Source organism: Eleutherodactylus coqui, chromosome 4 (genome assembly GCF_035609145.1).
Source record: "Eleutherodactylus coqui strain aEleCoq1 chromosome 4, aEleCoq1.hap1, whole genome shotgun sequence".
Taxonomy (NCBI): Eukaryota; Metazoa; Chordata; class Amphibia; order Anura; family Eleutherodactylidae; genus Eleutherodactylus; species Eleutherodactylus coqui.
This window is the reverse complement of record NC_089840.1, coordinates 236989733-237014587: the sequence shown is the minus strand read 5'-3', so window position 1 is coordinate 237014587 and position 24855 is coordinate 236989733. Positions and strand designations below refer to the sequence as shown.

Here is a 24855-nt window from a genome sequence, read left to right as displayed (position 1 = left end):
CATGTTTAACCAAGCTTTATGTTAACGAACAGGCTGCATTACACAATAGTGGTATTACTTACTATGTGCTTCATAGGACACAAAATTTAAAAGGGGTTGTCCGGGACTTTGGGTGTTTTTATAAGGACAGGTCATCCATAGATGATCAACAGGGGTCAGTTGCTTGAAATCCCTGGCGTCACTGACAATGAAGTCAGTACTGGAAGCAGATAGCGCTGACAATGTTCCAGTGGCACAGTCTGGTACTGCAGGCAGAGCGCCTATTAAATTCAATGGGAGCTTGGTCTGCAACACCAACCTGGGAATCAGCCGATTGGTAGGGATCCCACACAGCATAGAAAGACCATCCAAAGCCCAGACAACCCTTTTAAATATCAGCAACTCAAACCAAATGAGGGACTGCGGGCCTCTAGTAGTTCTGGGAATTGTAGTTCCACAGCCATCTGAGAATCCAGCTTTGCTTTAAAGGAATTGAATGAAAGTAAACACAAGACAGTGCCATTTTTTGTTCATAGGCTGTATCTGGTACTGCATCTCAACCCCATTCATGTGTATAGAGTTGGGCTGCAGTACCGCACACAAACCAGGAGTGGCGCAGTTTCTAAATAAAAGAATTCTGCCATCTTTCTAATTTCAAACAACCCCTTTAACCGTAAAGAACCACAGAAACGAACCGTGACCAGAAGCTACGCTTTCCTGAATCTCCTGCGATGCAACCTACACTGCTCTGCAGACAGGCACCGTGACACGGGTACTCTAGAACAAAGACAAAACCCAGATGTCTAACTATATAACTAGACTGTTCTTTTATTACATGCAATAGAAACATTTTGTAAAATTGCTGTCGTTTAAATGGATTTGACATGTTACACAGATTTCCTTCGTAGACTCAAGTAAAACGCGGTTCTGGGGGCCTGTGCGGCAGTATAAGTGCGGGGTCACGTGACTGAACAGATCCTGATCCACTGCAGCATGGATCCTTTTACTTAGGTTAGATCTTACGTTATCTGTTACGCTTAAATTGGCTAGAATGCGATAGAAGAATTGTTTTTTTTTTCGCAACAGATCTTTATAGGAACCCTGGCGCAACGTAATACACATAAATAGGAATGGGATAAAGGCTTTCCTCTCCTTGGAGCTCTCTGCTGGTCTTTACAATGTCAGATCTTTTACCTTGGTATGACCACTTCTTGGCATGCTGGAGAGCGCATACAGACACATACATACACCCACCCACCAGTCACCTCCCGACCACACTCTCATACTCAAAAAGCGAGTTTTAAACTGAAGTGGACAGATAAAGTGATTTGGTCTTCCTGGACGTTAGAAGGTTTTCCTGTGGATAGCTCTGGGTCCGTCTTCTTCGTATTCCTTCTTTGAGACCCACATTTTCTTGAAGGTGTCCAGAGAGGCCAAAATAGATCCACTGGAAAAAGGAAATGGGGAGAATAGGTCTCAAAATGTTCTCATTTAGGCCATGCTCGGACGAGAAAAGTACGCCACGTTATGGCGGTGCAGCGGGCATACCGCATACACTGCCAAATAATGTCACCACACTAGTTAATACAAGCTAGGTCCCAGTCACTCCTGCATTTGGAGTCAGTTTTTGGAACAGAGGAGCTGAAGTTAAAATTCAGTTTAACAGATCTGTTTCTTTCCCATTGAAATCAATGATAAAAAAAAAGTTTTTTTGTTTAACGGGACCAATAACTGCACTTTTTGGTCCTGTAAAAAAATGGAAGCCAAACAGAACAGAGTCGAAGGGAAACTTTTTTTTATCATTGAGTTCAATATGAATTTTACATTCTCTACTAAAGCAGCCAATCAGAGTGTATGTAAGGGTTCATGGACAGTAAGGCATCAAGGCAATATTTGTTACATCTAGAGATGAGCGAGTATACTCGCTAAGGCACATTACTCGAGCGAGTAGTGCCTTAGCCGAGTATCTCCCTGCTCAACTGTAAAGATTTGGGGGCCGGCGTGGGTGACAGGTGAGTTGCGGCAGGGAGAGAGCAATCTCCCCTCCGTTCCTCCCTGTTCTCCCCCGCCGCCCCCCGAATCTTTAGAGACGAGCGGGGAGATACTCGGCTAAGGCACTACTCGCTCGAGTAATGTGCCTTAGAGAGTATACTCGCTCATCTCCAGTTACAACTAAAGTTGGTTCAATCAGGCTTTAAGATATGAGATTTCTGAATTCTGTTAGATGCTCCTTAGCGAAAGGCTACATACCGACCGAACCAGTGTGTGATCTGTGGCAGACGGACTTTTAAAGGTCATCTGACTCATGTAGGCAAAATGCAGAGTTTCTTTTAAGAAGGATTTTTAACTCATCATCGTTTACGCCAAGTTAAAAGGGTTTTCTGTGGAAAATACTATTGATGACCCATCCTCAGGATAGGTCCTCAATAGTTAATCGGCTGGGGTCCCTCGCTTAGGACCCCGACTGATCAGCTGAGCGGGCACATGCAGTCAGCGCAGCAAATACAGAGTTCGGAGTGGAAGTCTCTGCTCCGGTTTCTGACTAGTGGCCAGTGCTTGTAACTGCAGGCACGTCTCTCATTGAAATCAATGCAAGCTGTGCCTGCAGTTATAAGCGGTGGCCACAACACAGAGGCCGGAGCAGAGACTTCCGCTCCAAGCTCTGTGTATTTGCAGCTCTGACAGCATGCGCCCGCTCAGCTGATTGATCGGGGTCCCGAGCCACAGACCCCGGACGATCTACTATTGATGACCTATCCTGTATCAGTAGTATTTTCCCCAGAAAAACCCTTTAAAATTAAAGTTGTGTGTGTGGTCTCCCCGTATGAACGAATGTGCGCGTATGCTGCTTTTTCTGTGTCTCCCATTCATTCCATGCAGAGTGACTACACATACATGGACAGATCTTTACCACCAACAGGAATCTTGAAGGTCTCACTCTAACATTAGTGGGGGCTCCAGACCGTTTCATGACATTGACTGCCTTACTCCACAACATCCTAGATATTAGCCCTTCATTATGTTCTAAATTCAACTTCTCACAAAACTGAAGGCGAGAAAATGACAATAACTACAAGAAGCGTTTCTTCTTACCCAATCCATGTAGAGTATAATCGTTCTTGAGGAGCAGATATCTAAAATTTTAAAAAAGTGTTACAATTAAGCCATAAATTATAAAATTGCAATCATTTTGTATAACCAATGTTATTTATCTTTAAAGACAAATCGCTGGACTTTTACTAATGGCCAGTCGTTGGAGTCCACTGCTTGTAATCTGCAATCAGCTGATCGTCCGGACCGCTGTCCGTGCAGCAGGCCAGACATACTCATTGATGGTCAGAGCCGGAAGTGTAATAGGAGGCATTCTTCCCAATAGGAATGAAGTCATCTATTACACTTCCTCCCCTGACCACAGATGACAACGACTGACCCACTGCACTGACAGCAGGCCAGACGATTAGCTGACTGGTTGAGATCCCGATGGGCAGACCCTCAGCAATCAACTATTGATGACCTATCTTGAGGATAGATCCCCTCAGCACCAGTGATTAGTTTGAACCAAAGGTCCAAAGACTGCAGTCATAAACCACGCCCACCTACGAGTCCCGCCTTCTATACTGTCCAATCCTAGTGACCACTCCAAGGAGCCTTCCTTCTGTTGGGGTTAGATAGGCAGTCTGGCGCTGGCGCATGTAGAGTGTAAATTTGCCTGTAGAGTTGTTAATTTGGCCTCTGATGAAACCAAGAACTTTACAGAAAGGGAGGTAAAGCCAAAGTCTCCAGTAATTCTGACGCTGGGAAGACAGATGTAGGGAGGCAGCACTTGTCGTCATATGTGCATAGAGGTGATACGCCAAAATCTACAGTAGTATTATATCCATATAGCAGCCCACAAGGATGAGAGAATGCAAAGAAAAATATGTACAGTATAAAAATACTTAAGTGAACATCTGATTTCAGAATAAAATTCTGCGCTGAGCAGTGGGGCCGGGGATAGATACCTGCAGTTCTTGGTCATCCCTCAGATTCCCCGATGCCATATTTGGCCGTCCAAGATGGCAGATGCAATCTTCAGTCTACCTAATCCCCACACTGTATTGGCAGTGTTAGACTATGAATGCAATATGACTGCTTTCTGATTGGTTAGAGCTGCTCATATCAGCAGCAGTGGCCAATCAGTGAACAGTGTGTATGAGGCAAGTAGAACATTTCTGCAGTCATCTGGTACAACCAAAAACAGGGCCTGAAACAGGCGAATTAGAGGGGCAGCAGAGAACAACATCTGGAGGTAATGTAACCTCTCCTCCCGTCCCCAGGACCGAATTTTATCCCCAAACTAGAGGGTCGCTTTAGACAACAATAAAGCAGCACAACTTACCCTTATTTTTACATCTTTTGGTGCTAATTTTTTCACTTCACTTAGAAGTCGGTCCCCAAAACCTGAAAAGTAAAATGAAAGACTCCGGTCATTAATGGGTTATTTGGCAAGGTGGATAAAGAAAAAAAAATGTGATCAGAATAACAAACTTCATAAACTAAATTGGAGGTTTAAGGCATCTAAAGAAAGAACACATGAGGTGACTGTCGGGCGCAGACAGTCTTCCCAATGACCAATGTTCCTGTGATTTACACAGGGGCAAAAGGTGTTCAGTGAATGGAGGCGGGGCGGTTGGAGACAGGTTCTATTTTTCTGCATATTTGTGCACCAAAGGGCCCCATAGAATCAATAGGGGGTGCACAAAATATGCAAGGACATGCGTGAAACACTGCGTAATTCCTCTAGGAAAAGAGCAGATCTGGAATCCATTAAAACTAATTTTAATCCGTGCCTCTTTGTGTGCCAAGTGCCGATCAACATGCTTTGCGGGTGCAAAAAGGTACAGTGAAATGTGCACACAAAAAAGCATCGTTCATTCCGCAAAAACACTACACTCATGCGTACAGAAGCCGGACGTGGTATTATATGTAACCTGTGCAGGATCGCACTTTCATTCTGCGCACCTTTAAATAAAGTGGATCCACCGGACAACACAATGTTGGAGAATAAAGTTCGTCTCAGGTCCATGTCTGACTTCTGAATGGCGAACACTAAGACCTCGTGGATTCCCTCGCATTCTTCCCCAATTAGATCTGGTCGGAACAGCAGCTCCGGGGCTCGGAATCGGGCCGGACCGATCTATAAAAAGACATCAAAATCATTTTGGCATCAACAGGACTGGAAAGAGCAGCGGGCAGACTTCATACCCCACCCAGTGATCACACAGCATTAGTCATCCACAAGTCACACTGAAAGCTGTATACTGTGAAAATTGGACACCGCGCTCCTAGGGATATCCACCCTCCGGACAACCGTCTCTTTCTTTTACTCCGTTTATTCAAACAACGCGTTTCGTCGATTACGACTTCATCAGGTACAAATTGTTACATAAAATCACCACTATATATACACATACAATCAATAAACAAGTTATTACCTTAGTCGATATGCTGCACGCTCAGATCCCGCTCCCCTCCGGCGTCCAGCGCTGTCCCGCCCTGCACCAAACGTCACAGATGACGTAGCACACGTGACACGGACGTAGCTGTAGTGGGCGCCGCCCCTCGTGCGGGGAGGAGCGAGCTCGGACCCTGCCGCTGAATCTGTTGATAAAGGTTACTATGGTTACATTATTGTACATCGGTGTGTCTAGCCTACACCGTGTTATATTTACCTTGCCCTTGTTACATGCCTTCTTGATACACAGCGCTTTATTAAAAGAACTATCTAAAATCCCTAAAATCCCTATAAATATATAAATACTTACATGCCTATCGCTTTAGTCCTTCATTAAAATACATATTGGTTTTTTGTATATATAAAATATATAAAAATATACATATATATAATTATCATTACATCTACATGAGTATTGCATATAGATTCACTTATACCTTTTTATATAAAATTAATTCCAATATCGCTGTTTACCCTAAAAAGGTGTGTTATGTACTTTATTACACTTAAACCTGCGACTTACAACCACCAACTTGGTTTGCATGATTATAAAAATAATTTTTGATGTTATTCTTAGTATATGTATAAAATTTATATTATTTGTCCACACAATTATTATACTTATTATAATGAATTTATTTATAATTTCTCCAAAATTTCGTTAAGTCCTTTAGGGACCAACGTATTAATTCTATATATCCAGAACATCTCCTTCTCTCTAAGTTTCTGAGTGGAGATGTTCTGGATACATTCAATTGGTGTAGCACGCAAACCTGTTGGGTCGCAGGCATGAACTAGAGAGAAATGTCTGGACACACTATGTTTTTTATAGCCTTTATGGATATTACTCCGATGTTGATTTAAACGGGCCCTTAGTGTGTTTACTGTCCTCCCTATGTATCTAAGTCCGCACGGACATTCCAGCATGTATATAATACCTTTCGTATTGCAGGACATTTTTTGTTTAATTACATTAATTCGTTTAAATCAACATCGGAGTAATATCCATAAAGGCTATAAAAAACATAGTGTGTCCAGACATTTCTCTCTAGTTCATGCCTGCGACCCAACAGGTTTGCGTGCTACACCAATTGAATGTATCCAGAACATCTCCACTCAGAAACTTAGAGAGAAGGAGATGTTCTGGATATATAGAATTAATACGTTGGTCCCTAAAGGACTTAACGAAATTTTGGAGAAATTATAAATAAATTCATTATAATAAGTATAATAATTGTGTGGACAAATAATATAAATTTTATACATATACTAAGAATAACATCAAAAATTATTTTTATAATCATGCAAACCAAGTTGGTGGTTGTAAGTCGCAGGTTTAAGTGTAATAAAGTACATAACACACCTTTTTAGGGTAAACAGCGATATTGGAATTAATTTTATATAAAAAGGTATAAGTGAATCTATATGCAATACTCATGTAGATGTAATGATAATTATATATATGTATATTTTTATATATTTTATATATACAAAAAACCAATATGTATTTTAATGAAGGACTAAAGCGATAGGCATGTAAGTATTTATATATTTATAGGGATTTTAGGGATTTTAGATAGTTCTTTTAATAAAGCGCTGTGTATCAAGAAGGCATGTAACAAGGGCAAGGTAAATATAACACGGTGTAGGCTAGACACACCGATGTACAATAATGTAACCATAGTAACCTTTATCAACAGATTCAGCGGCAGGGTCCGAGCTCGCTCCTCCCCGCACGAGGGGCGGCGCCCACTACAGCTACGTCCGTGTCACGTGTGCTACGTCATCTGTGACGTTTGGTGCAGGGCGGGACAGCGCTGGACGCCGGAGGGGAGCGGGATCTGAGCGTGCAGCATATCGACTAAGGTAATAACTTGTTTATTGATTGTATGTGTATATATAGTGGTGATTTTATGTAACAATTTGTACCTGATGAAGTCGTAATCGACGAAACGCGTTGTTTGAATAAACGGAGTAAAAGAAAGAGACGGTTGTCCGGAGGGTGGATATCCCTAGGAGCGCGGTGTCCAATTTTCACAGTATACAGCTTTTAACTTCAGCGGCTCTCGAGGTAGAGAGACGGAGGACCTGCAGATCTCTCCCCTGTCTAGCCCGGGGGATTCAAAGGGACCCACCGGAAACTTATTCTACAGGCTCTCCTGGATTAAGGGGTGTTGGTATGGATCTTGGATAAGGTCTGTACCAAACACCGGGTGAGTGTGATTGATTTATATATTTTGTTCACACATTGTTAATACAAAGCCTAATCACTCAGGAGCGCTAACCTGGTTCATTTACTTTGACAAGTCACACTGAGGCGCTCGGTCTTATGACACCACGAAAAGCCCTTTATTCCCAGCCGAGTGCTAATAAGCTGATATCCATCTGTAGGGCTATTCTTCACTTATATCACATACGTTCCAATTATATACAAACAACAGGCATTCAGCTACGTCAGTGGAATTTGCTATAATGAAAATAACTCTAGTTGTTACCGCCGACGCGACGGCCCAAGGCAGGCTTTTTGTTACATTATATTTTAAATTAACATCCTGCGGAATTAAATCCCGCACCGCATGTTTATATCCACAGGGGTTTTGTGCAGAAAAATCTTTCCACAGCGTGTGGATGATTTTCAAAATCTGATCTACTTTGCTGCTACAGCTACTGTAAACTCCACAGCAAGTCTGTCCCGAGTAGTAATAGCGACCCCAGTACTAACAGGCGACCACTACTGCAGCCCCAGTACTAACAGGTGACCCCCTGTTGCGACCCTAGTAGTAATAAGTGACCCCAGTAATATGAGCTCCAGTAATATTAACCCCCCTCAGTAGCCCCACAACCCATATACTTACCTTCTCCTTGCAGTCAGTGCCACTCCTCCACTGCTCAGCACTTACCCCAGGTGCACACTGACGTCAGAGTGTGCAAGGAGATCAGTGGCACTGGATGACTACCGGCGGGGAGCTGCAGCAGCCCCGCTGGTAATCACTATAGTGGTGAGCAGCTATCAGCATGCATACCTCAGGTTCGCCACCACGGCTCGGTTGGGGCCCGACTCCCGCTCGCGGAGCGCCAACGGCTTCGTGGAGCAGTTTGTAAACCGCTGCCTTAAGAACATGGCTTATTTTGGCCCAAAGAAAGCAATGATTTTTGGAGGATTTTCATCTCAACTTTTCAAAAGCCATAACTTTTTATCTTTCGTCGGCCTGGCCATATGAGGGCTCGTTTTTTGCGTGGCAAACTGTAGCTTTTCTTAGTAGCATTTTTGGGCACATAGTGTATTGTAAAACTTTCTTTTGGAGAATGAGGAGAGAAAACAGCAATTCTACTGTCCGTTTTTTTTTTCACAGCGTTAATCATACAGCATAAATGACCCGATATATTCTGCAGGCCGGTACGATTACAAGAATACCAAAATTACTTCTTTTTTTTTTAAAGGTTTTTTCACTTTTACACAATAAATAAATTCAAAGTCCCAAAATGTTTTTATTCTTCCATGTACGGAGCTTTGTGAGAGCTTGTTTTTTCCGTGACGAGCTGTAGTTTTTATTGGTACCATTTTCAGGGTACATATGGCTCTTTTAGTTTAACGATTCCATATATCCGTGCAGGATATATAGTCCGTTCAATTTGTCGGCAGATGGATATGAGCACAATGATACCAAATATGTTTTTTTTTTAATATATCAACAGAAGTGCGCCAAAAAAGTTTTTTTCTATATTATCTTTTTGCGCCTGTAGGGTACTTGATCCATAAAAGCTCTGATCGCTACGATAATGTATTGCAGTACTTCTGTACTGCAATGCATTATGCCTCACAATGGCAATTACAGGCCATGGCAGCCCTGGACAGCAGTGTATGCTGTCCGGTTGCCATGGCAACCCATTGGCCCTCCACGATTACATTGCGGAGGGCCGTTGACCTCACAGTGGGAGTGTACTCCCTCTGTCAACCCTTCACATGCTGCGATGTACATTGATCGCAGCATGTAAGGGGTTGAGAGTGGGGATCGGTGTTCTCATCGATCTCCGCTGTCGGAGCAGGAGGCTGGCTATTAATCACAGCCAGCTCTTGCTGCAGGCTCACTTATGAGCCCGTACCATCCACAGGATATAATTTTGCGTCCTGATGCGTAAACTACCACCCTACCAGGGGGCAAATATACGTCCTGTGGTGTTAAAAGGATAAGCTTTAAGAGAAAAATTCTGATAGCTGCACATCAGCACAAATACTTTGGGTTTGTTCACACATAGCAGATTGCCCGCTGCGGATTTTGACACAGATCTGCAGCAGGCGTCATCCCTTATATTGAAGTTTGCTGTAGATCCGTATTAAAAGTCACACCGCATGATGTGGATTTTTCCGCTGTGAAAAATCCACTAGGTGTAAACAATCCCTTAACAGAATCTGATGCGGGCTTTGTGTGGCAGAAATCTACAGACCGACACATGTATACCCGCGGACCCGCATGCAAATTCATCCCTTTTTCAATGGGCAAATCTGCATGCAGAATTCTTGAAGGAGATACGGGACAGTATCCACATCAAGAAGAGACAAGTTACTTTCTCGCCCCCCATGTATAGGAAAAACTGGCATTGTATAGACTACAGTGGGGATTCCCATTGAAGGTAATGGAACACAGATTTGATGCAAAATAGGCACGGACTCAAAGTAAAAATTCAGACTTTAGTCAAACTCGGCTTTTCCATCTATGAAGTGTAGCAGACTGTTCCAGCCCCCTTTGTACCCTGCTGATCTCGGTTCATATCACTGTAGTAACGATGCAATACTATAGGGGCTTATTCACAAGGGTGATTTTCATGTCACTTACAGTCAATGGCTCTTTACAGACATGCGTGTGTTTTTCTTACAATTACTGTAAAAATAAAATCAACCAATTGCATCACATTCTATTCTGGTCCAGCGTCTTTTGGAGGAGAGTCATCTATTCAAGTCACTAACCAAAACAGTTAGTGACTGACGGGGCGTAGCACATCATGACTGCAGCGATGTAAACGGAGCAAGGACCGTTCCATAAGAAGAGTGGTTGCGCAATTGTCACTTTAGCTCATATGTAGCAGACGGAAATTTTTTTTTTGACATCTGGAAAAAAACTTTTAAGCCTTCTGGCAGGATGAAAGCATTTTGCAAAAACACATGCAACGTAAATTACTTTTGTAGTCGGTCATCTTAAAGGGGTTTTCCAGGCAGATACTATTGATGATCTATCAGTTGATCGGCTGGGGTCTGCCATTCTGAACCCAACCCAATCAGCTGATGAGGCACATGCCATCCATGCTACAACATTAAAATCATTGCAAAATTTCTGCAAAAGTTTAAAATAAAAGTATGGGGAAAAAAAACCAAAAAACATTGCACCTGCAATGCAATTACGAGCACCGGCCACTACACAGGGGTCAGAGCTAATTGCTTCCACTCTGTATTGTGGCACTGACAGCAGGCCCCCAATCAGCTGATTGGCGGGGATCCTGAATGGTGGACCCCAGCCAATCAACTACTGATGCCTGTCCTGAGAATAGGTCATCAATAGTATTTCAGTGGAAGACCAATGCTAAAATACAGCATAATACCTCAGCAATCCCATACAGATCATAAAACATGTACACAGCACCGCTGTCACACCCTTGCTTGCAGCTACTTGTCAGCGCACCATTACGGAAGTGATATGGCTGCAGGAGTTTTACAGCTCTGAAGACGCCACTTCTGTTCGCGCCCGGCCCTATGTAAGTGTATAAGCTGAACTGCCACATCAGTAACACATCCAGCCGGTCTGACGACGTACCTCAATGGTGCTTCCGTCTGGTAAGTAATACTGAGCCTTCTCCGTCTCCAAGGTTTCATCCTTCTGTGGATTTATGGACAGGTAGCAAGCGCGCTGCACGTTCATATAGACAAAAAGAGCCAATTAACATAAGATCATACATTAACACGGGATTAATGCAGCCAACTAATCAACGCCAAGTAACGGCAAATGCTTCATACACAGACAGCTGGTTTGGGGCATGTTTAGGCCTCTTTTACACGGGCCAATCGTTATTTGATTTTTATGCCTGCACATACGAAACAAGTTTGTCGTTCAGTCACTGGCAGCATTTACACGGAACGATGATCAATCAGATTTCCGTAATCCAACGAGAATCTGAATGAGTAATCACTCCATGTAAAAGGGCCCTTAGAGTACATAAACATGGGCAGCTTAAAAGTTGCTCCTGAAGCCAATCAATCAATCAATCATAGAATCGTTACTACGACTGATCCCACTGGCAGCAGCTAGACTAAACTCACTTACTGGTTCGCAGTGACTGAATGGAGCAGCGTTATACATGCGCCGTGCCGCTCCATTGATTTCATTGGATGGAAAGAGGCGAGTCCAATCTCTTGGCTATCTCCAGCAGCCCCTTTGAAAATGAATGGAGCTGTGTATGTTCTACCGCTGCTCTACTCAGTCTGCTCGCTGCAGGGGTGATAAGTCTATTCTGGTACAACCTCTTTAATAATAAATGACTCAAGTGTCACAATGACTATATGGAAGGGATTCACATAACTGGAGAAGGCTGCAGTGGGAGGAACAAATGTAGAAGTACTGGGAAATTACAATTTTTGCTTAACCCGTTAAAAGACCAGAAATTGCTGAAATGTTCTTTTGTTTTTCATCCCCACGTAAGTAAATACCTGTGGATGTCCTTTTTCCTTACCACGCGGATTGCATGTGTGGAAAAACACCCGCAGCATGCTCCATTTTCTGCGGGTCTCCTGCAGGTTTCCAGAGAAGCCTATGAAAGCCGTCCATATCAGCGGCACACCCGAAGCTGAATTTCTGCTCTACGGCGTGCAAGAGCAGGAGTTTAAAAAAAATAAATAAATGAATAAATAGTGCACGGCGCATGCGCTTGGCACGCTTCCGGTGTGCCAAGCACATCCGCTGGGCCAAAGAAAGAAGATCCGGCCACGACGGAGGGAAGATCCGCTGCGTCCGGACAGGTAAGAAAAATCAATTTTCAGGCCTCATGTCTGCGGGAAAGGAGGGGCAAGCAAAAAAAAACCCTGCAATTCTGATACAGTATTATGTATATTTTCTTATGACATTCACAGTGTAGGGTACATCATACATCTTCATAGTTTGGACTTTTAACGAATGTACCGATACCAATTGGGTTTATTTTTTTACATGAGAAATAGGAAAAAGATTTTTTTTAAACTTAAAAAAAAAAAAAAAAAAAAAAAGTTTAATTGGGCTTTTAAAAAAAAAAAAATATATATATTAGAGATGAGCGAACACGTTCGGCCCCGCCCCTTTTTCGCCCGAACACCGAACTTTGCGAACACCTCGGTGTTCGGGCGAAAAAGTTCGGGGGCCGCCGTGGCAGCGCGGGGGGGTGCGGCGGGGAGCGGGGGGGAGAGGGAGAGAGAGAGGGCTCCCCCCTGTTCCCCGCTACTGCCGCCCGCGCCGCCGCGCATCTCCCCGCCCCCCGGCGGCACCCGGACACTTACGCGCGAACACTCCAGTGTTCGCTAAAGCCGGTGTCCGGGTGCGGATGTGTCCGTTACGGACACGTTCGCTCATCTCTAATATATATATATATATTTTTTTTTTTTTTTTTTTTTTTTTTTTAATCCTTTAGAGGACTTGAAATTGCAACAGTTTTACCGTTTCTACACTATACTTCAATTTGTATTTTTAGCGATCAGTACAGGCAAAGATTAATAGGCTACAATACACGGCAGCCGTGGAAGCCTTCAAAAGGCTTCTGGCTGCCCTTTGAACCCATCGGCACCCCACAATTGCGATGTGAGGTGGGAGGCAATGGGGCACCGCTAGCTGCATTGTCAACTTTGACAATAGCATCTAAACAGTTAACTGTAACGATTAGCGCTCCATCTAACACCCACAAGTACATATATTTACGGTGTGTAGTCCTTACAGGGTTAATAAAGCAGTAATAGTTCATGTAACGCCAAGAGTGTCTTTCCTACGTAAAGCAACACTATTAATATTTCTCAATGAACAACATCTGAGACGTCGTACAAACCTCTTTAATAGTTTTGACAATTTCAAACTCGGCTGAAGTGTGGAAGTCGTAGCCCTCCTTCCGGAGGTAAAGGCGGAGGAAGCGAGAGACGTCTCGCCCAGCAATGTCAATCCTCATGATGGAGTGCGGCATAGCAAAGCCTTCATAGATGGGGACAGCATGTGTCACCCCGTCCCCAGAGTCCAGCACGACGCCTGTTGTCCTTCCTGTTGCGTAGCTGAAATCAAGGTAGACAGATTTTATTACCCATATTAGGCCATACGGAACAATTAAGGGAAGGGTGTATGTAATGTATCTGCAGAGGAGGGGACTTTTACATGTGCCTATAGTCGCTCAAACAAGCAATTATAGTAGACTGTCAGCCTGTGTAAACACGGACATGCATCGAGAAGTCACTCAATAGTTGCTAGTTGTTCTGTTTCAGCTCACCCAAACAGAGCGACTAGTGAGCGACTTCTTGCTCAGTAGAGCTATCCAGTTAGTCTTTGAACTTTCATGTTTGCAGTGAAAGGAGGTGAGCCGCGGGAAGAGATCTCTGGCGCACGCCGGCTCCGTTCACTGAACTACTATTGCTCCTGTGTGAGCTCAGAAGCTATAGTCATTTGAACAGCTGTTGGGTGCTTAATCGCCCGGCAGTCGTCCTGTCCAAACCCACCCTAAGGCCAGTCTCAAACAGGCATTTGTAAAAACACTGCGTGAACGTTTTGGAACCGCGTTTTCGAAAGCGTTCAACAGTGTTTTTAACACACCCCATCATTGCAAAGGGTGATGTGGTGTATCAATACGCTTGTTTGAGGATAAATGGAAAATGCTGCCCCCCATTTTGGCATAAGGAGCCACAGCACATTGGCATGATATACCCACAGGCAATAAAAGGGACATGGGTGGGAGCCTGGCAGCTGGAATCCCTAACCATTAGAAGAAAATATATCCCAACAAGGACTTTCATGGAAGGCTGGCTACTAGATGTGAGCGAGCATACTCGCTAAGGCCAATTACTCGATCGAGCATTGCCCTTAGCGAGTACCTGCCCACTTGGAAGAAAAGATTCGGGGAGAGCGGGGAGGAACGGAGGGGAGATCTCTCTCTCCCTCTCTCCCCCCCTGCTCACTGACGCAACTCACCGCTCACCCGCGCCGGCAGCCCAACCTTTTCTTCGGAGTGGGCAGGTACTCGCTAAGGACAATGCTCGATCGAGTGATTGTCCTTAGCGAGTATGCTCGCTCATCTCTACTGGCTACGCATCTTGGTCGCGCACAAAAATACGCAGCATGCTTCCATTTTCCTATGTGCAATACTCTAGATGCGTGACACACTGTGTAATTGTGCAGGAAAAAACACATCTTGAACTCGGACTAATTAGCCACTTAAATGGCTGGGAGCATCACTGCTTTTTTGGGTGTGTGCAGGAAAAAGAAAAAAATAAAAAGCAAAAAAAAACATTTTGCTGCGCACTCAAACAAGCATAATTCAGTCCGCAAATACGCGGTTCTCCAATGCCCTTACACTCGTATGATGCCGCCTTACACAGACAGTCCATTAATTTCAATGACAACTGTGTCAGGCTCTGACACATCTGTATTACACAACATCTGTATTACACAACTCCAATTTTCTGTTCTATCACAGGAGCAGAAAAATGGAATTTATAGCTTAACGGATCTGTCAGCAGCGGCACCCGATACAGTCAATGGGGTCCACCGTTTTATTAGAAAAAAAAAAAAAAGAGCAGCAATAAGTGCTATATATATTTTTTTTTTGCTTCTGACTGAATTTGCGACTGAGGCTCCTAATAGAGATGTGAACAAAGTCTAGAGCCTCATGTCTCCCGTGGTGGCACTGAAGGATAAAACACTTGCCTACAGCCGATTGCCCAGTGTCCTCGCTCTCATCAGTTTATTATTAAGGAACCCTCCTGACAAAATAGATGTCCAAAGTGTCCAACCCCTTTAACATCACTTAGCTAACAAACGTGGAGTATTGTAGTTCTGCCCAGGCTGCAGACAACTTACAGATTCTGAAACCAGCATGCAGAACAATAACGCACGGAGCGTTCTTACAGTATGATAAGTATACAAAAAACCCTGATTATTAAAAAGGGTTTGTCCCACCAAAACTACTCATCACCTACCCACAGGACAGGGGATAAATGTCTTGTTTGGTGAGGGTCCAACCGCTGGGACACCATCAATGATGAGAATGGAGGTCCCAAGTAATCCTGTTTGAATGCAGTGCCAATTACGCATACAAGCTACCACTCTATTTCTCCATGGTGCTTCCGAAGCTAGCCGAATACAGTGCTTGGCTAGTTCTGGCAGTCCCATAGAGATGAACAGAGCACTAGGGTGTACACACAACCCTAATCCATTTATACAAGGACACTCAGGTCCCCAGTTGTCATGATTAGTGGGGGTGCCAATGTTCAGTCTCTCCTATGCTGTGGATGGGCAATGTGTTATTAGGGTGGCACAACCCCTTTAATACTAGTGGCTTGTCTATGTTCTCTTTCAGTGGCCTACTATATAGGGCAGCACAGACTACATTCGGCGTGCATCTTTCCTGGTATACACAGAATGTGAGCGCAGCCTTACTTCTGTCTTGCTTCACAGACCAGGTCTATTTACTTACAGGTAATGTTTCTCACACTGCAGTGAAGCCTCCCATTACACGCTGTATCACATTCTTATTGATATATGTGGGTGTGTAAATGTCACTTACAGGCTGAGCACGGCTTGCATGGAGATGAACAGAGCTGGAACATTAAACGTCTCAAAGAAAACTTCAGCTGCTCGTTCCCGATTTTTCCGTGGGTTCAAGGGAGCTTCTGTTAGCAGAACTGGATGCTGTGAGAAACGGGCAAAATAATACAGATAACTACATGTGGACTGGAGATAAAGAAAGGGTTAATATTTCTTAAAGGGATAGTCAGGTTAGTCAATAAAATTACAAGTTTTTACCCATCCACTGGATGGACGAAAAGCGAAAGATCGTTGGGGTTCTGACCGCTGGGACCCCATCTATCCCAAGAACAGAGGTTCCCATTCCCCCTGTACTCCTCACTTCCCGATTGCTGCTACATATCATAAAGTGGAGGGAAGATCACGTAAGCAAAGTGCTGCTCCATTAATGTCAATGGGGCTAACAGCAATAGTCAAGCACTTGTACTCTGCTATCTTCAGCAGTCCCATTGGCACTGAATGGAGTGGCACTGTGCTTGCACAACCTGCCCTCCATTCAATGACATGGGGGAATTGATGGGGCTCCCAGCAGTCAAACCCCAAGTGAGCTATCAGTTTTCAGTAGATGGGTATAAACCTGAAATTTCGTTCCCTAACTGGAATCACCCTTTAATGCTGATTTACATGTCTTCCCCATATAACAACAATGGTGGGGAACATCATTGTGTAAAAACGTGTGTCCATTTACCTCTTCAGAAAAAGTCTGCAGCTGGTCCTTTGAATAAACGTACTGCCAGATACGTTCCATGTCATTCCAGTCCTTAACAATTCCGTGCTCCATTGGATATCGAATAGACAGGAGTCCTCTGTGTTCCTGGAGAAGAAAGGGTTAAAATTAAATTCAAAATTAATCTGGTTGGAAAATGTCGTTTTTACAATAGGACCCAAATATCCCACCCCGAACTCATAAGATTGTTTCTGGTCTTATTACATTAGCAGCCCCCTGTCCGCCATCATCTCAAAGTGGAGCAAGACTCCCCAGAGCTAAAGCATTGGTTGTAAAGGGAAAGGCTGGTGACAGATGGGAGGTCCGGCCTGACTGCGGGTATTCTGATCTGACCTACAAGCAGCATTGTTGTAGAGTTCAGGTCAGACTGGAGCCGGCAAACCCTCATCTGTCACCGGCCAAAGCCAAATACTGATGGAAGAGTAATGTGAAAAGTTATATAGCGCCAATTGGCAAGTGGGTTACAACTACTCTCATCACCAGCGCTATAGTCTGTCTCACAGAGAGAATGCAGCAGTAGTCAGTGCATCACTCCGCCATTTGTGGTTGGGGATTGGCCACCTGCGAAAAAGGTCACTGGTGCTGATCATGTGATCGTGTCTTCTGACCGGAGGAAAGGTGAGAAGAGGACAAGTGGCCAATCCGCAACCACGGTGGAGTGATAAACTCAATGCCGCTGCTATTGGCTGCATTCACTTTGCAAGACAGATTACAGCATTCAGCATTAGTGGTTCTAATACATCCATTGGATGTCCAGCATTTTAACCCCTTAGCCTGGAGTGTGTTTTGGCCTTCCTGACCAGGCTCTATTTTTCAAGTCCGAGGCATGTCACTTTAAGTAGTAATAACCTTGGAATGCTTTTACTTATGTAAGTGATTGTGATTTTTTTTTCATATAACACATTGTACTTGTGGTCTGTATAGCGGCCGGCGCTTGTTACTGCAAGTGCAGCTCTCATTGAAGTCAACATAAGCGTTGCCTGCAAATAAAGCGGCTCGCATTGGTTTTAATGAGAGCCACGCTTGCAGTTACTACACAGAGGTCAGAGCAGAGACTTCCGCTCTGCCCCCTGTGTAATTGTGGCGCTGTCAGCAGGTGCACAATCAGCTGATCAATCGGAGTCCCAAGTTGTGGATCCCAACCGATCAACTATTGATGATCTATCCTGAGAATAGGTCATCAATACTATTTTTCCCAGAAAACCTCTTTAAAGACCGCACTGGAATCCGCATTGCAAATCTGCTGCAGCTAATGAAGATTTCCATTTTGCAACACATATCAATATCTGCAAAGATTTTGGGTGGATTTTCTCCGCAATGGGTGAACGAGATTTTGAAAAGCTCATTCACATTGCTGCAGTAGTAAATGCTGCAGATTTTCCATGTTGTAGAGAAAACCTGCAGTAAATCAGCCCCTTATAAACTTGGACCCCGTTTACACTGACAGATGATCACTCAAACGGCAGTGCGAGTGACAGTTTTGAGCAATCATCTTTGGATAGTTTATAGTAGCTACTTAAGAGCTACGCAGGCGGAGCGGGACACCACCTCTATCGCTCGGCAAACAATACAGCTGTTCTGCATAAGCAAACAGCTGTATTAATCTCCGCTATTACAGCTCATGTCCCGCTGTGAACTACCAGCGGGACACAGGCTGTAAGAATCTTATTAGCACTGCAGACTGTGATAACAGCCCGCACCACTGATAAGAGTTCATCGCTCAATTCAAGCAAACTAGAATTGAGCGAGGAACGACTTGTGCACGAAAACTGCATGATATCTGTGCATTCAGACCCAATGATTCTTGATCAAAAGACGGCTTTGAGTGAGAATCGCTGGCTCTAAATGGGCCTTTACTCTTAACACGTCCAGTGATCAAACGTCAAAAGAGAATTAGCTCATTTGTCGTTCATCACATCTTCTATGTGGGCACAAAACCCATCAACTGCTGGCAGCACCCCCCCCTCAGTGCAGAGAATATGTTGCCAGGGGTCTTCACGCCCGGATGTCTTACCTCTGCCTTTGGTCCGATAAATAAGTCTCCTTCCAGGGCACCAGCCATGACTCGAATATGCTTAGGTCGGCCCACACTAAGGGAAGATACAACATTGCGTTACACACATGCGGACTGTGTGAGAGCTCCGGTATATTAGCACAACTCTTAGAATGGTACTTACTAATTTGGAAAACAGTATTTCGGGATCTGATCACCTGCAAACCCAGCTTTGATCACTCCAGAGCCCTGAGAAGACAAGAAGAAGGTTATATCCCAACTAGAGGCACCGCAGGATATCCATCCATACTGTGTGAATGGCGTTCAGGCTGCCATAAAACAGCTTCTGCAGAGAAAACGAAACTGCCTTGTGATGTTCTAAGAGCCGAGAGGAGACAATATCCTCATTCATCCCATCACTAGGCGAGACCCGGCACCGAATCCTTCACAAGTACAAGTACAGTAATTATGTCCTCACATGACGCACCCAGAAAAAGTACGGCACACGGGAAAGTCTCAAGACTGTAAAGCCGAGCGCAAGTTTACAGCATATTACGCATGCGATGTCCCAATGTGTGATCCGCGGTAATTCGCAAATACATTGCCTTATGCTGTTTTGCTCACCTTTACATGTATGCAATGCGTAATACGCAAGTGAAAAAAAAAAAAAAAAGAGCGCAGCATGTTCTATTTTGCCACATTTTACACGCGAGGGAGCCCATTGTTCTCTACGCACGTGTAATCAATGCCACCCATACAGAATTACATTGCGTATTGGCAGCGTATATAGTTAAAACCGTGTGGGGAATGTAAAGAAAAATCCCCCCATGTGTACGCTAGTATGAATGAGCCCATAAAGGGGTATTCTCGGCTTGATGGACAGTAATGCTGAGTGGCAGATCCCCGTCCATCAGCTGATCGCCCGGACCGCTGTCAGCACAGAAGAGCCGGATGTGGTCATCAGTGGACGGGGGAGAAAGTGTAAGAGCGGGCTTCATTCCCATTAAAAATATCCGGAGGCGCTGCGCTATTATTACACCTCCTGCTCCGCTTCATGATCAGGATGTCCGGTCCGTAATGGAGTGGAAGCGTAATATTAGCGCAGCTTTTCCATTGATTTCAGAGGGAATGAAGCCTGCGCTCGCACTTTCTACCCGTCCGCTGATGACATTCGGCCCTGTTGCGCTGACAGATCATCAGTTAAAAAAGCCTGGAATACCCATTTAATAAATCATTCAATATAATGACTGGAAACGTAGATTTATAGACTGAAGTGATCTGTTAGTCTGCAGTTATTAACAGGATTGTCCGGCAATAATAATAATCATCATCATCATCCTCATCCTCCGATACGTCATAAAGAGACATAACTGCTTGGAGTAAATGATGCTGCACCCCAACTGTACGTGGGCTGCTCAATAACCTGCACACAGACTATATACACCCCGTCTTCTGACTGCTTCTTCAAGACTGTTAATTAGTGCAATAGCAGATATTTCGCTATTATATAATAATCTAGGACAGCCAAGATAATGAGTGTCAGGGACGCCCACCACTCGCAGCACGCTCGACTCTTTAACTCCCATAGAAGTGTATAGAGGAGCTGCAGTCACCTGCAGCCATCAGGCAGGACAAGGGTTAAGTGAACCCCTGTTCTTGACTTGGTGCAGATCCCAGAGAACAGGCCTGTACCCACCAAGTATTTATGACATGCCATGTGGATACCTTAATGATCATTCGGGACCAATCTACAGAACAAATTGGTGGCCGCCCGACCGCTGCGGAGCCAAACGCCCAACTCCCTCATAAGTGACTCGTTGGTACAATTAAAGGGATTATCCATCTGCACCCTTCAGCCAAAACATCCCCGACTGTCTGCCCGCTGTCTCTAACACCATGTCTTCCCTCTTTCTCAAACTGAACCTCTCAAAAACGGACCTCCTTGTTTTTCCGCCCTCTACCAGCCCACCTCCCCCGGCATCTCCATATCAGTATCTAGCACCAACATAACCCCCAGACAGCATGCCCGCTGCCTTGGGGTCACACTGGACTCTGAATGGGGGGGTAAAGAAGCGGTCAATCTCTGGCCTGAACATGCCACCTGCACCTCAGAAATATTGCTAAAATCTGTCCATTCCTCACCACGGACACGCTAAAGACACTCGTGGTCGCCCTCAACCACTCCAGACTTGACTACTGCAAATTGCTACTCATCGGCCTCCCCCGCACTAGACTCACTCCACTGCAATCCATACTAAATGTGGCAGCTAGACTCATCTTCCTATCCAGCCGCTTTTTGGACGCCTCTGCCGTATGCCAGTCGCTGCATTGGCTCCCCATCCACTACAGAACTAAATTCAAACTTATCACCATCACTCACAAAGCTCTCCATGGCGCCGCGCCACCATACATCACCTCCCTCCTAGCCGTACATCACCATGCCAGCGCGCTCCAATCTGCCAACGCAGTCAGACTAGACTTCCCCCTAATACGAACCTCACATGCTCACCTCCAGGACTTCTCTAGAGCAGCACCCATCCTCCGGAACGCTCTACCCCAAAACATCCGGACAAACCCGACGAACGGAACTTCAGTAGCGCCTTAACGACACACCTCCTAATAGAGGCATACTGAACCTCCTGATCTAGTCCCCCACTATAGGCTCCCTGCCCCTCCCTACGGCTTTCCACTTTTGCCCATTATGTACCCTTCCTGCCCCGCACCTCCTGTACTCCCCCTACCCCGTTTGTGTCCTAAAAACTGCACATCACATGTTATCGTCGCATTGCTGTGTTCCCCCTTGCTCTGCCGCTCGCCCCTGTACCTTCTATATCACCCCTCCCCCACTGTTTCCAAATAACTGAATACCCCATGGAACTCCTGAAATTTCATATTGTGCGTGTTCCCCACGTGCCTCAAAAGCGCTGCGGAATAATTTGGCGCCATACAAATAATTATTGTACACTTTAGGACTTCGGCCCCTTCAGTCAGCTGATCCTGAGCAGAGCTTTACATGTACCCATCTCATCCGTGGAACATCCCGCTAATTCTGTACTGGATGCCCAAGCTGTCCTTCTATAGAGCCCATTCTAGGTGTTCTCCTTTAGGAGTGGGGATACCCTCCGGACACTGGAAATCATTGGTGGTCCGAGACCACAAAAGTCACCAATGTGATTGTCTCATCCATACATGGCCGTTCACACGGGGATTACATGGTGGGAAAAATTACACTGTTTTCACTGCATCATATTTGCGCAAGATTTTTTTTTTGCCCTCGTATTCCCTGCGTTCTTCACACGTGCAAAAAAAAAAAAAAACATGCAAGAAAGACGAACTGATGTCATTTTTTTGTAAATTCCTCTTTCCACGGTCTCCTGTGTAAAAATACACAAGTAACGTGCGCATTCACGGCGAGGTTTACAACACTCCCACGTGTACGTATTACGGTCAGTAGTACCGACACGCCGCGTCTTTTTCATGCAAGTAAAAAAAACACGCTTCTCAGAATAAACCAGTGGGAACCCATCAAGTTCTTAAAAAAATACAGACATAATACTAGAATGGCTGCGATTGGTGCATCAAGCACCAGCTCTGATTGGCAAAGCCAGGTGACACTCAGCGGCCTCAGCCAATCAGAGCAATCTCTCACTGGGAAGCAGGGATTTCAATCCCCGTCACCAGCAATGCTTTGTCGGCCATGACAAGTGTCCGCCAGCCTGCCTGGAGCTCCGGAGAGCAGCGGCGGGGACCTGATGGCGCCAGCTAGGCGAGTAGTGATTTTTTCTTTTGGTAGTGCAGCTAGCGTTGCCAAAAAACATGTTACCAACTTGTGCCACTTGTTGCCCATTCATTTCAATGGCGATGCTCAGCTGAAAACGGCCAAAGACAGAACATGCAGCGCAGCGTTGTGTGAGCAGCCCCATTGGAATGAATGGGAGCGTTGTACAGCGTTTAGCGCAGCGCTGAAAAGGCAGCGCTGGATGCTGTACAAAAATGTCTGTGTGAGGGAGGCCTTGGGACGTATTCAGACAGCCAAGATGTTGGGGCACAACTCACAGCACACGGATACACGTATGTAGCGGGCATGGCATCTCCGATTCTAGCCCACGAGTCGGACGAGCCATACGTTTTCCTTCCCCGCAGACCATCGGTCCGGCCAAAAAACTGCATGTGAGTAGACTGATTGGCTGTAACGGGTCCGAGGGCTAACTGTTAAAAACACAACCAGCGCCGGGACGCGAAAAACCGTCTCTTATTGACGACATCTCAGAAGAGACTGAATTTCCCCTTAAGGATCAGACACTTTTTAGGGCTTTTACCCATGTGGAGGTTTTATGGTTCCATCTTATTTTGTGCAGCTACCAAATTATTTTTGCTGCGTTTTTAGTTGTATTGGGGGTATAAAGCTTAAAATTTTTTTTTTTAGTTCCGTTTTCCACTGTAGCACCCATAAGCGCGGCATCCATAGGAGTCCCAGTTACCGGGGAAACCTCTAGTGTGATATTAGTCACTGGCAGAGCCGATCGGGGTTTGATAGGACCCTGCAGCTCTGCCTTGGCAGGGAGCACCCGGTGGTCACATGATCGTCAGGTTGAATACTGGAAGTGGTACTTCTGCTTTCTCTCTTCACTACATAGTGCTCACTGAGTGTTATGTAGTCTGCAAGACAAAAGTAGTTAAAAAACGCTTGTGCCTTCTCCTCTGGGTCCTGGACTGTGCCTAACCGCTGAGGATCCAACCTGCTCCTCGTTTCCCTGGCAGAGGATTGGAAAGGGTTAAATATCAATATCCCACCACCTGGACATAACATGCGGCCATAACTCAGGATAAGGGCTCCCTCACACGGGCATGCGGAGTCCGCAGATATTTCACATAACGCGGTAATTACGTATGTAACATGCGTATGTGCTGCGTACGTTAAACGCCCGTACCAATATTAATGTGTAAAACAAACCAAAATGGGTCATTTTTTTTTTCACGCAGGTATGACCGGTCCGGTAGAAATAAATGGGTCACCTAATACATAAGAGATGGGCTATCATTGATTCCCAATGTTCCGCGAGTCCACGCTGTACGCACAGGCCGCAGGACGCGATGTGCACATTACAGAAGAGGCGACAGATCCCCACTACCCTGCAAGGATTCCATCCAATCACCAACCAAACGCTCACACACAACGGGCTTGGCCTACTTCCCCCAGTCATTCCCATCCTTCCACACCCAGACTCTAGCACCGCCCAGTCCTAAAACACACCAATCACAAAGCGCGTACAAGCTGTCACTCAAACTCCTGACCAATCAAAATTGCGGGCACCGCCAGCTGAGATCATCCAGTCCCGCCCTTTATGCTCAGTATGACTGACAGTAACGTCGTCCAATAGAAAGGCAAAAAATACCACCTGCCCCGCCTCTCCGGGCCCATAGGCGTACTCTGTCGCGGCAGCAGGTTAGGTTGAATCTGCAGAGTCCCCTTAGCCCTAAACATAAGGCAGTAATAATAATATAACCGTACGAGCCGCTGCGGGATGATGAGCGGTGACCGCCCGCGGCGTGCTGCCCGTACGAGCCGCGGGAAATCACAGCAGCCCCGTCACTGTGACTGACAGGAGGGGCGCGGTTGTAATGACAAAGGGAAAATTAATCCGCGCAGAGCCGATCCCAATTGCTAGCACAAAAACGTGGTGCAGCAATGGAGGAATGAAGCTCCGCCGGCCGTTCTGAAACCCTACTCACATTATCAATCACCACGGGCTGGTTAGCGATCACATCGTATGACTCCATGGCGGCTTCCTCCTGTGCAGGAGCTGACGGGCCGGCTGCAGCTGCTTCTGCGCATGCGCAGCCAACAAAATGACGGGACGGCGTTCAG

The 24855-nt window shown here is 45.4% G+C and overlaps 1 protein-coding gene across 1 annotated transcript; it reads right to left on the bottom strand.

Annotated features, from left to right (window-relative positions):
- Positions 1-24855, bottom strand: ACTR1A (actin related protein 1A). Its single transcript, XM_066600926.1, has 11 exons — positions 24720-24855; positions 19171-19235; positions 19008-19083; positions 16955-17080; positions 16247-16371; positions 13529-13745; positions 11281-11373; positions 4981-5155; positions 4358-4419; positions 3073-3113; positions 1-1426 (listed from the first exon to the last, which is right to left on the bottom strand). Exons 1-11 carry the CDS (start codon positions 24765-24767, stop codon positions 1324-1326), a joined length of 1131 nt encoding a protein of 376 aa, XP_066457023.1. The 5' UTR covers positions 24768-24855; the 3' UTR covers positions 1-1323.